The 13,303-nt window shown below is 33.7% G+C and overlaps 1 protein-coding gene across 4 annotated transcripts in view; it reads left to right on the plus strand.

The window, feature by feature from the left end:
- SPAG6 (sperm associated antigen 6) overlaps positions 1–13,214 on the plus strand; it is a 46,403-nt gene extending 33,189 nt beyond the window's left edge. For 3 of the 4 annotated variants that reach the window (XM_028508165.2, XM_036024706.1, XM_036024717.1), the window contains 3 exons: positions 4,697–4,813; positions 7,991–8,136; positions 12,486–13,214. In XM_028508165.2, the coding sequence (XP_028363966.1) occupies positions 4,697–4,813; positions 7,991–8,136; positions 12,486–12,555 (333 nt within the window). In that variant the 3' untranslated portion in view covers positions 12,556–13,214. The remainder of the gene's footprint in view (positions 1–4,696; positions 4,814–7,990; positions 8,137–12,485) is intronic. The other variant, XM_028508167.2, reaches the window with a different exon arrangement.
- The last annotated feature ends 89 nt before the right edge of the window (positions 13,215–13,303 follow it).

Here is a 13,303-nt window from a genome sequence, read left to right on the forward strand (position 1 = left end):
TTAATTCTTAGTGTTTCATGAAGGTTTGTTAGATTTTGACTCATTCTTAAAAACATGTAATTTAAAAGGGTTTAATTTTCATTATGGACAATATTGCTTTTGTGAGTCAAGAAATAACAAATTTATTAGAAGAACTGAGGAGATTCTTCTTTGAAAACAGGATATCCTTGTCTCTAAAAAATCAGTGATGTATTTTCAAGAAAGTTTTCTGCACTTGCAAAGTTGTTTGTAAAATGGATATCTGGTTGTTGCCTTCTACATTCCTGCTGACTTTTCTTATAAAATAGGAATTGAAGAATAATAGAATTTTTGAGTTAGAATTGGCTGCAGAGAACTGTAGTCCTTCTTACATTAAAAAATTGAGTCCACATGAATTTAAAGTGCTAACAGAAATAATATTACTGGATAGGAGGGGTTCCTGAAGCCATGATCCACCTCTCCTAACTCTAAGTCCACCTTGTCTTTTAATTATATGTCTTAAATTTGTTCCTTGAAAGAAAAATGTCCATAGTATTCACTAAGTTAAACATTTTAAAATATGCATTTAAAAATCCAGCTTTCTGAAAAAAGTATTACTAGCTACTAAAAGGATTAAAAAAACATGAATATAAAATTGGATGGGTTATTTAATAATTATAGAATTTCAAAGAAAGAAAATGTTTCCCATCATACTATTAGGAAAACATGTAACTTTTTTATTGTTGTTCAGTTACAGTAGTCCCAGTGTTCCCTCATTGCTCTCCCCTGCCCCTCCCAACCCCCGCTCTCTCAGTCAGTCCCCACCCTGTTGTCCGTTACCATGGGTCCTTTATAATGTTTCTTGACTAGACCCTTCCCCATCTTTCCCCCATTATCCACCCCCCCCTACTCCCCTCTGGTTTGCTCCTTATTTCCATGTCTCTGGTTCTATTTTGCTCATTTGTTTGTTTTGTTGATTAGGTTCCACTTATAGGTGAGATTATATGGTATTTGTCTCTCTGAAAGGAGAGACATTCCAAATTCATGGATTAGAAGATTCAATATTGTTAAGATGGCAGTACTCTCAAAATTTATCTATATATTCAACACAATCTCTATTAAAATCCCAGCTGGCTTCACTGTCGCCTCCCCACCCCCCACTGAAAAGCTGATTCTAAAATTCACATGGAAATGCAAAGGACCCAGACTATCCAAAATAATCTTGAAAAAAACTCACACTGCCTAATTTCAAAACTTACTCCAAAGCTACGGTAATAAAGATAGTGTGGAACTTACTTATAGAAAGATATATATCAGTGTAATTGAATTGAGAATCTGAAATAGACTCTTTCTTGGTTAATTGATTATTCACAAAGGTGCTAAGGCAATTTAATGTGAAAAAAATAATATTTTTAGCAAATGATAATGAGACAATCATATCCTCATACAAAAATATGAATCTGAACCCTTATTTTATACCATATACCAGAAATGACTTAAAATGGATCATAGATATAAATATGAGTTTAAGATGATAAAATTCTTAGAGAAAACATAGGAGTAAATATCTGTACCTTGGATAAGGCATTAATTTGTTAGATATGACACCTAAGAAACCACAAGTGATAGAGAAAATGTTGATAAATTGGTTTTCATCAAAATTAAAAACCTGTATGCTTCAAAAGACACCATTAAGAAGAAGATGAAAAGAGTTGGAAAAACATTTGCAAGTCACATATTTGAGAAAAGACTTGTATTCATAATATACAAGAGCTCTTACAATTCAATCATAAGACAAATAACTCAAACATTGGGCAAAGATTTGAATAGAAATTTCACCAAAGAAAATATAAAAATGGCCAATCAGCACATGAAGAGATGTTGAAAATCATTAATCACTAGAGAAATGCAAATCAAAACCATAATGAGATAATACTTCATACCCACAAGAATGGCTATAATTAGTCGCCCTGACTGGCATAGCTCAGTGGATTGAGCACGGGCTGTGAACCAAAATGTCGCAGGTTCGATTCCCAGACAGGGTACATGCCTGGGTTGCAGGCCATGACCTCCAGCAACTGCACATTGATGTTTCTCTCTCTCTCCCCCTCCCTTCCCTCTCTAAAAAAATAAATAAATAAAAATTAAAAAAAAGAATGGCTATAATTAATAAAATGGATAATAACAAGTATTGACCACCATGTAGAGAATCTTGAATCTTTTTACATTACTATTGGGAAAGTAAAATGTTATAGTTATATTGTAAAACAGTTCAGCAGTTTCTCAAAATGTTAAACATAAATTTACCATCAGCACCCAACAACTCCATTCCTAGTTATCTTCCCAAGGGAAATGAAAACATTTGTCTGTACAAAGACTTGTATATGAATCTTCATAGCAACATTATCTGTAATAGCCAAAGGTGGAAACAATCCAATGCCCATCAACTGGTGAGTGGATGAACAACATGTGATAAATATGTATAATGGAGTACTATTATCAATAAAAGGAATGAAGTACTAAAACATGCTATAACATGGATGAGCCTCAACAACATTGTACTTAGTGAAGAAGGCCAGACTCAAAAGTTCATATATCATATGATTTCATTTATATGAATTGTCCAGAAAAGTCAAATTTAGATTAGTAGTTGCCTAGGAATGGTGGGATTAAGTGGGATGAAGAAATAAGGAATGACTATAAATGGGCATGAAGTTTCTTTCTGGGATGATGAAAATGTTCTAAAATTAAATTGTGCTAATGGTGCACAACTCTATAAATATACTAAAATTCCATTGAATTGTGCACTTAAAATGAATGAATTTATGGTATGTAAGTTGTGTCTCAATAAAGTTAAAAACTTAAGCCCAGAAATTGACAAGTGACCAAAATCTTAATTAATGTATTAATATTCCTTTCATGCTGGACAACACAGCTGATTATTAATCAGGACATACATTCCTATCTAGAAGTACCAATATATATGTTTATATAATCATAAATCTAGTGTATTTCTTGACAAAGGATAGCAAAGCTCAATGAATTTCTAGGGTCATTAGAAGTTCTAATCCTGTAGAGTTCTTGATTAATAACTTGACAGTACATGGCCAATTTGGAGCTGTTAGAGTAAGGTTGTCTGCGTGATACAATGCATGTGATCTCTGCCGTACTGTTAGTAGACCTTGTCACCATTTAGTTAAATTGTTGACCTGTTAAGTCACCATGGCCCTAAGATGGTTCACAAAAATATAACTAGGTGTGTTGAGAATTGAGAGTTTAATTATAATTTATGTTATACTACTTGTGGGCAAAATTTGGGTTGCATTACTTAATTTGTTGTTTTATTTAATCTAGTTTATAAGCCAATATTTGAGGACAAGTGTGTCAGGAGATAAGAGATTACAAGACTGCTTAGCCTACACGATTCTAGGAAAATGTAAATTCAAGAATTCCTTAATTAGCACAAATGTGATAAAAAGTTTTTGCAGAATACATTTATCAACTATAAAATTCATGATGTGCAAATAAAAATGCTCCTTGACATTCAAGACCATTCCTAACTATTGAAGAGCAAGATCCCAGAAGACCAGGTCAGCTAAGGCCTCAGAGAGAGGACAGGTGATCAGAGGAAAGGCTATAGGGATGTATTGAAGCATAAACCACACACATACAAGCAGATGTGGATTTCTAGTGGAAAACAGCTGTAGATAAACCCAATCATGAAGCCTTCCAAAGTGAAGGGGGCAGGCTATAATACAAAGAAACAGAATCAAAACCAGCCATGGCCTTAGAGCTGGCTGCAGGAATGAGCTACAGTCACATTAGAGCCCTTCTTCAGCTACACTTTTGGCAGCACCACATGGTGTCATCATGAAATGCAGAGTGCTGGGGCAGAGTGGGAAACGTACCTGTGGGTAATACACTCCTTATTGTTGAGCTTTTCTCTATAGTTGAGTAGATTCTGTTTTGCTTCTCTCTGTGAGTGGGGTAATTTCTACCTGTGACCTATAGCAGTGTATCTACAAATGCTCATTGAATAATGCACACAGTAGAATATTTCTGACTACATACCTATAAGCCATGAAGCCTTTTGGAGAACATAGAATGCCTGATAATGGCTTCCTACAGTAAACTAAGTATTTTTGCATATTTGTTGATTTGAAGGAAGGAATAAGACATTAGCTATCTCACAGTTTCATACATACAAATTTTTACACTATTAATTTTCAATTTAGAGCTTTATGATTTATAATTTTAGTTTCCTCCTAAGTATTTTAAGAGCTCAATAATACATTCTGATTTTAAAATTTGACACAAAGACAACTGGTAGGGTATTCTATGATAAAAACAATAAAAATAGGAATTTTTCTGACAACTATTTTTAAAAATAAAACAACTGTTGTCATTGCAGGGGACTAAATCTTAACAGAAAAAAATACAATAAAGATTAAATAATAAAAAAAAGAAACTTCACAGAGCAATACCCTTCATTTTAAAGTATTTGGAGTTGAGTTCACTCACAATGAATAATATGTTCAACTATTTACATATTTTAGATCCATTGGGTATAAGTAGATTAAAATTTAAAATTTTCATTGTGCATTAAAAATATGAAACAACTGCTGCTTAGACCAGGAAATTGATTTCATTTTCAAATCCTGGAACGTGAGACATGAATTTTTGTGAAGATTTCATTGATTGCTTACTTCGGTATGTATTTTGCTTTGTATTTCAATAGAGCAAAAAAGCCATCAAGAATATCTTACAAAAATGCACATATTTACCAGCCCTAGAGCCATTTCTGTATGATGCTCCTCCCAATATCCTGAAGTATGTGGTTGGACAGTTCAGTAAGGTAAGAAGTGCTCTTAGCCTGGAAGTGGGGGAAGAAAATGAAAATGAATCAACTTGTTTCTTCTGTTGGGTCAGTGTTTTCTTCTGTAAGATGGAGCAGGGTTCTCCTACTTAACTCACTGATTACGTCGCCTGGGATGGAAACATATATTAATAAAATTCATACTTCCTTCTTCCTCACAATTTCCGTACCACCTTTTTTAGTGGAGAGTAAATAGTATGTCAACACATAAAAACCTCATAATATACCTATAATTTATGTAGATAATTTATATCGATAAGTAACTTCTGGTAATTTTCCTGGTGTCCATTAGTCTCACTCATCTGGGAACACTGCAAAGATCTTTAAAAGAAAAGGAGAAAGGTCTCTGAGCCACTAAAATATTTTCCACAAAGTTTGTGCGCTTACTGTAGATGCTCTCAAACAGTCATTTGAAACTTATTGACTTATTTTATGAATTGTTTTCATACATGTAGCTGTTAAATGCAGAGGTCCAGCTCAAATAATACCCCTTTTTCATTACAAAATCTTTTATCACAAAATCATAAGCATGTACTTCTGTAATATAACAATATCACACCCAAACACACAATATGACATTTTAGGTGAAATGTTCAAATTAAAACTATATATTATTATACCCATAGTATTACCCTACCGACCACACTCAAGCAGGCCTTACTTCTGCCAGATCCTGTATTATTTAGATTATTGCAGATTAGAACAGTAAAGTAGGAAGGTCAAGCTGCTAGCAGGGGGCAGCAGCCAGCAGGACTGACAACTAATAGCAAAGGCTGAGAGAGAGTGACTGTGTGACCATGGACATTGGTGTCCAGGATGGTGACTCTAAGCCATCAGGGACTGGTTAAACTGTGCTCAGGGGATTTGATTTAATTATTAAGCTCAATATTTCTGCAGATAAAGAATAAAGGTACATATTATTATAAGTTATAAACTGGTCTTTACAGTTAAATAGGTCCAAGTTTAGGTGCTCATCTGAAAGATGCTACCAGTTTCTACTTCTCTTAACTCTCTCCATAATCTCCAACAGTTCAGCTGACACTCAGACACCATAGCCACTGGATAGCTGGTTCACATTGCTGAAGCTACTTCAGGATGCAATTCTGTACATCAACACCTATGTTCTGTCCTCTCCTTTCAGATGAACACACGAAGAAAATAATTAAACTCTCCCCTCTGCCCACAGCTACGTAAGAAACTGACCAGCTGAAAAAGGCAGTACAGTAAGGAGCTGAGTGGGTCGATACACTGAATCATCAGCTCTTGGAAATGAGTAGTTGACATTATTTCTGAAAGTTTCTTTTTAAATCTTTTAGGCTACTGAAATGGTCTAGTTTTATTGAACTTGCTATAAAAATGAACACTAATCTGAATTAAGAATTAAAAATCAGTCATTAAAGAAAATAAAAATAAATCAGTGAGATTTGTGAAAGGTTAGATAGCCAAGATAAAATAAAGACAGTACCTTAGGCACTCTTAGAAATGTGCCTTCAGGAATATTTGCTTCAGACAGAATTTTGTGTGTTCTTCATCTAAGGGTACCAGAGCACTATAAAGAGATGGGAAAGCAAAGCAGAAGGTAAAAAGATAGCAGTTTAATGTGCCTGGGGACAGACAAAAAAAGGTATGAAGACTCTCCAGGCCAAAAAATATATTTAAAACTGATATTATCTGTAGACCATTCCATTTTTTCAAATATAGTCTAATGTAATCTCTTTTTTTTTGTCCAGATGATGTATATTAACATTCTATTAGCCACATCCTTTTTGAAGTTTTAAGTATTTGTTAAATGCCTACATGTACCCTATAAAGCCTGGAGGGATAGGCAAAAAACAATAAGACAAAGTTCTTCTCCCAGGAGCTTCATAATCTAGCTGGGGAGGCTAGAAGAAACAATTAGAAAATATTTCAATGTGCTAGACTTCATAATAAATCTTTTTAAAAAGAAGGAATAAGTGAATACAGTTTGAGACATTCAGAGAGGGCTTCAATGCAGAAAGTACAAGTGAAAAGAGCTGGTTTTGAAGAAAGAGTAAGGATGATGCAGGAAGGAATTAGAAAGAAAGAAAAAAAGGGGTGTTTCTGTCAGAGGGAATAGTAGCAATGACCAAGAAGAGCGTGGAAATTCCCGCATTGTGAACTTCCTTCCTTGTCTGGTCAGTTGCTGTCATGCATAATTAATTTCTACACTGGCTCTTTCCTCTCAGCACACCAACATCTGCTGTCAAATACGGGACTTTCTGTAGTTCTCATTGGTTTGCTTCTTAAAATCTCTTGGATTTGTTGATTCCTTACTTTCCTGATTCTTTTTCTATCACTTTGACATCTCAATTTCCTTTTTCTGCCTATTCCTTATTATGTTCATTCATTTGTTAAACAGTAATCGAGCATCTATTAGGCACCAAACACTAGAGAAATGAATGAATAAATGTATAGTTTCTGCCTTCATAACATTTATGCATGACAAATGCATACAATGATAATTAAAATATTATGTGGTAGGTATACCAATGGGGTTTAACAGAATGCTACAAAAGAAGAAAAGTACCTAACTCATCCTGGGATAAGAGAATAGGGGAGTTCCCAAGAAAGTGTCTTAAAGGAGATAACACTTGAGCTGAAACTTAGAAGATAAGCAAGAGTTATCCAAGCAAATGGGGGTGGGGGGTATGTGGAAGGTGGAAGGACGTTCTAGGAGAGGAAACAGCATGGGCAAAGGCAAGAAACGACCCGCATGCACATTTGGGACAGAGATTGGTGGGAAAGGAAACCGGAAAGGTACTTAGTTGCTGGGTCACAGAAAGCCTTCTGGGTCCAGTTAAGGAGGTTGCCTTTAATTTTGTAGATAGTAGAAAGATTTTTAATGGATGTCAGCAATGGAGGGACACCACTTTATGTTTTATGTGTGTGATTGGATCTCCACTGCCTTTGCTCATGTTCAATGCCTTTATTCCATCTGCACAACATAAAAAGTTCATACATTTCTAAAAAGATTGAATTTTACTTCTAATCTCAGCAAATTTAAGTTCATTATATTACAGGTATATGGGACATAAATACTCTTTTACATTTCCTCAGATATATTGTTGCTTTTCAGTAGTAATAACCCAACTTGGAAAAGAAAAGCTGACATTTTAATGTGCTTCACTTTTCAAGGTGCTGCCACATGATAGCAAAGCTCGACGACTTTTTGTAACAAGTGGTGGACTTAAAAAGGTTCAAGAGATAAAAGCAGAACCTGGATCTCTTCTTCAGGAATACATCAACAGTATTAATAACTGCTACCCAGAGGAAATAGTAAGGTGGGAAAAACAGACTCTTAGAAGGTCAAAATTATGATGTGTTTTTTTCTGTTTTCAAATCTAGATTTTATATTCACTCTGTCAAAATGTGGACTTTGAAATACTACATGAGACCAACGTATACCTTTACCTCTGCTCCTGATCACTTTATTTCCCTCAAGTTAAATAATGTTCTGAATGACACACACATTTCCAAGTCAAACTGCAATGTCGTTTAAAACATTTCTGTACTAATTTAAGACATGCTTTACAAAAGATTACCCAAATACACAGTTCAAATTAATCTTTAATGTGAACCTGATTTAGAAAGAGCCTATAGATTCTGATTTTCATAATACCCTGATGATGATGATTATTAAGCTCACATTTATATTAATAGGAGTGTTACAAATAGAAAAGAGATGTTTAGTATCAAAAAAGTTACAAACTATATTTAAAAGGAAATTAAATGAGTAATGTTGTTTATGATATGTAGATGCTCCATAGTAATGCATCAGGAAGCTACTTTCAAGATTAATTTTTTTAGCCCTGGCTGGTGTAGCTCAGTGGATTGAGCGCGGGCTGTGAACCAGTGTCGCAGGTTCGATTCCCAGTCAGGGTACATGCCTGGGTTGCAGGTCATGACCCCCAGCAACCGCACATTGATGTTTCTCTCTCTCTCTATCTCCCTCCCTTCCCTCTCTAAAAATAAATAAATAAATAATCTATAAAAAAAAGATTAATTTTTTAAAAATGAGGTTTATTTGAAGAGCATTAAACCTAAGCCTCAAATCTTATAAGCCTAAAATAGAACCATATCACTAAACTTGAAGTTACCAAGGAGGTAACCTTCCTTTCTTTATGTGAAAAATTCCCACAACACATGCATAATTAAAGGCCATATTATTCTAATTCTACACTTATTTCTTACTTTCTCTAATTAATATTGGAGAATATAAATTTCAATTTTAAAACTTATGTATAAACTTATAAAAGTTATATAAACTATTCTTCCTATTTAATATCAGTGGTTTTTCATACATATGGAAACAGATTTTAAAAACATAAAAACAATTGTTTTAAGATTATAATGTGTTTTCTGTTTACATATATTCTGCAAGTAAACTCTTTACAAAGATTTAAGTCTATTCACTTTTGGGAGGCTTATGAGAACTCCTTGACCAAGAGTTCAAATAAGTTAACTTTGAAATATTGATACATATTAAATATACCAAAGGAATAGTACATCATAAAGTGTATACTATATAAAATTTGCAATTATAATGACATATCCCAAAGTTTATATAACATATGTGTGTAAAACATATATGTGTAAAACCATTAAATGAAGGAAATATGAAAATCTTTTCTCAAGAAAAGATGAAATTAATTTTTGTACATTTACATGTCCCTTTAGGAAGAATGCTATTTTATGTAAGATTAAAATAACTTAATACAAATTTCTAACATAAAAAATACAGAAAAATGAGAAAAGCAAACTAAAGGGTTCCCCAAGTGGAATGACCTATTAGAATTAACCAGTAGTAAAGTACTTTCTTCAATAGAAATCTTATTTCTACTCCTCTCTAGGATTATTTTACAGAGTACAAGGGGAAACAAAACACTCTAACATGTTACATAGAATCTAATTTGGTGATTTGTCAAAATACCATTGTAAATTTTTAACTTCTAACATCCTGAAATCTTGGATTTTATTTTAAAAATTGACTAATTATCATGAAGAATTTTGGTTAGCTGACTTTTTCAAGTTTCTGATATATTTTTAAAGCATTAGGTTCTATAAAATGGTGTTTTATAGAAACCTTTGAATCATTATCTTTCTGTGAAAAGAGGCAAATATAATCTTAAAATTATGGTTTTGTTTTTGCAAACATATTCTCGAATCACTTGGTAACTATTTTAGAACTATTCTTTCTTTTACTGCTTTTAAAAACAAATTATTTTATTTATTTACTTTTAGAGAGGGGAAGGGAGAAAGAGAGGGAGAGAAATATCAATGTGTGGTTACCTCTCACTCACCCCCTAAAGGGGACCTGGCCCTCAACCCAGGCATGTGCTCTGACTGGGAATCAAGCCAGCCGCTCTAGTTCTTAGGCCAGCACTCAATCCTTTGAGCCACACCAGTCAGGGCTAATTATTCTTTTTTTTTAAAGATTTTATTTATTTATTTTTTTAAAGGGAGGGAGAAAGAGAGAGAAACATCAATGCGCAGTTGCTGGGGGTCATGGCCTGCAACCCAGGCATGTACCCTGACTGGGAATCAAACCTGCGACACTTTGGTTCGCAGCCCATGTTCAATCCACTAAGCTATGCCACCCAGGGCCTAATTATTTTTTATAAGACAGATTATCAATGGTTACATTCTCTCTGCTCTTATTACCCTAAACATTTACTTCCTATTGCCTTCCAGTTTTAGTAATCTTTAAAAATTTCTAATAAAGGTAGTTGGTATGATGAGAGAGAAGGGACCTAGGACTAGATGTTAGAAGCCCTAAGATCTAGTCCTTGTCCATTCCACAGCCAGAGTTTGGGAACTCACGTCTTCTGGATCTCAGTCTAAACTGGGCAGAGGAAGATGCTTTTAGGAAACATTTAATTTTGGGAGGGAGGCATGTATACAGTCTTCTATTTGGCACTTTCTGATCTGGTAACTTTTATTTCATAAAATGACCCAGATTCTGCGGGGTCTAGAATGAGGTTAATTCACTTACATTCTTTAATTTAAAAAAAAACTTAAAGATTTTATTTATTTATTTTTAGAGAGAGGGGAAAGGAGGGAGAAGGAGGGGGAGAGAAGCATCAATGTGTGGTTGCCTCTCACCCCCAACTAGGGTCCTGGCCCACAACCCAGGCATGTGCCCTGATATCAGACCAGCAACCTTTGGATTTGCACACCGGTGCTCAATCCACTGGGCCATACCAGCCAGGGTTAATTCATTTATATTCTTAAAGGCCATATAGAGGTAAATTGGGATAGCAATGGTTGACAGGTAGAGAAAAGGAATTTCCTCTTCTTTTTTGGAGGCTCATTTTAGTTCTTTTATTAGGAGTATGTGGTTAGCAGCTACCATAGAGCAGCACAATTTTCAAAGTTTGGTGACTTCAAAAAATCTATTTCTTGCTATTTACAAATACCTATCTTATATCTGACATATTTATTGTATAAGGCCTAGGAAGGTGAAGCCAACTTTAAAATTTGTGACTAACATAGAGAAACAGCTATGAATTCCTCAGTGTATGAATACTTTGAAAAGATCCACTGTTGAAGGGACAATTTTTTCCAGAGTAAGAGGCCTTTAGAGGAATAATATTCTTTAAAGTAGCTTTTTATGTTTGAACAAAATGTATATATCTATTTAACTATGACTATCTATATAAGTACACTATTGAGAAAAATACAGCTCTTTCTTGTCCACTATAACTTGACAGAATGTAGAAGAAATTAGTGTACTATCAATTATGAATTTTTAAGTCAAGCATCTGAGAATAAAGATAACTAACAAAGGACAAAGCAAGTCTCAAACATTAGGTTTACCTGGAGAAAACACTTTAGGAGGCCTACATATTTTAAGTGTCTTGGAAATTTTGTAATTACCCTTTAGACTTTTTTTAGTCATTTATTATATTCTAGGATGTCTACCAAACTTTATTTGACATATTTTTATATATATGTAAGTTCTTTCCATGGTATATGAAGCATCCCACAATGCATTAATCAATGTATTTAATACTTTTATACTAAATCTTTCATAAAATGTTCTATTTATAAATATAAATTTATAGTACTATAAATGATCAAAAACAAATGAAATTGATTAATTTCTTATGTTTATGTAAAAGAATATTGGTAAACCACTTCTGAAATAGGTATTTAATATGAATTATGCTCCCAGAAATTTGTTTTTATCAGTGACCAGATCTGATTAAAACATAACTTGAGAATAATCTCTAAGACAATCAGAATGCAGAAATTGATTAGTAATGATAGACTGGGTTGTTCAACTTATGAAAAAAATCTATTAGCTATGATCATTAAAGCAACACCTGTCACTTGACATAATAAAAACAAAATCACTTTAATAAAATACTATCACTAGATTTGAAGATATCCATTCTTTGCCACTGCTTTGATATCTCTTAAATGTTTTATTATTTATTTAGCATAGTCTTGTGAGTAGATGTTCTTTTTCTTGATAGCCTCTAACCTTGTACACAAAGCATTATTGGAGCATAGTTATTCAGAGATTTCATTTATAGTATTATCTCAGCTAAAAACCTTCTATTGAACATTTTGTGCCTACTGTGCTGAATCTTTTCACCAGTATCTAATAAAAAAATTTCTTTTTCAGGTATTATTCTCCTGGATATTCAGATACACTTTTGCAGAGAGTGGACAGCTATCAACCAGTTATTAACTAAGCGAAGTTACATTTTTCTACTCGAATTCACAGCAGAGTAGATATGAATAACAGTTGTTTAACCTCCTTCTAAATATTTGAATTAAATACATTCTAGAATTTATTCAATGTGAAATACCTTTAGATAATGTTTTCTAAATTTATGTAATACTTTAAAGTTAGTGGCTTGCATTTATGAGAAAATTCTTATGGTCATTTATTAAACAGGATTTAATCTAAAGGTAGATTTTGAAAGGCATTAAATCATTTTAAAGTATTTGTTATTGTTCTATTAAAAACCATACACACACACACACCCCTCCAATTAGACACATGAAAAGGTGGTATTCAAAAACTCATAGTTATTTTGTTCAGTTCTTCATAGGCATAGGCAAGCAAAAATGGCCTTGCAAATTCCACAGCAGGTTATAGAAGGGAAATAGTTGAAAGAGGAAACTTTTTCATCTCAAGTTTTCTGAGCACTTTTCTTATCCTACCTAAACTGTTTCTTACCTTTCATGGAGCCGGAGAGGACAGAAGTCAACAGGAAGCATTACTTGACTGCTTGACATGCTTTCCACTTTCATTGAAAGGTTTCTTAGTCTAGTTCTGCTCATGCATAAACAAGGAAGCAGGCATGCAAAATGGGTCAGCAGTGTTCTCTTGCCCTAGCTTCACTTTCCCAAGTTTCAAAAGTCCTATTTTCAGAGATTAAAGACATCATTTGAAAAGAACACCATCAGGCTCTGATTTTACATGCATCTTCATTC

This window comes from Phyllostomus discolor, chromosome 1 (genome assembly GCF_004126475.2).
Source record: "Phyllostomus discolor isolate MPI-MPIP mPhyDis1 chromosome 1, mPhyDis1.pri.v3, whole genome shotgun sequence".
In the NCBI taxonomy this organism is placed as follows: Eukaryota; Metazoa; Chordata; class Mammalia; order Chiroptera; family Phyllostomidae; genus Phyllostomus; species Phyllostomus discolor.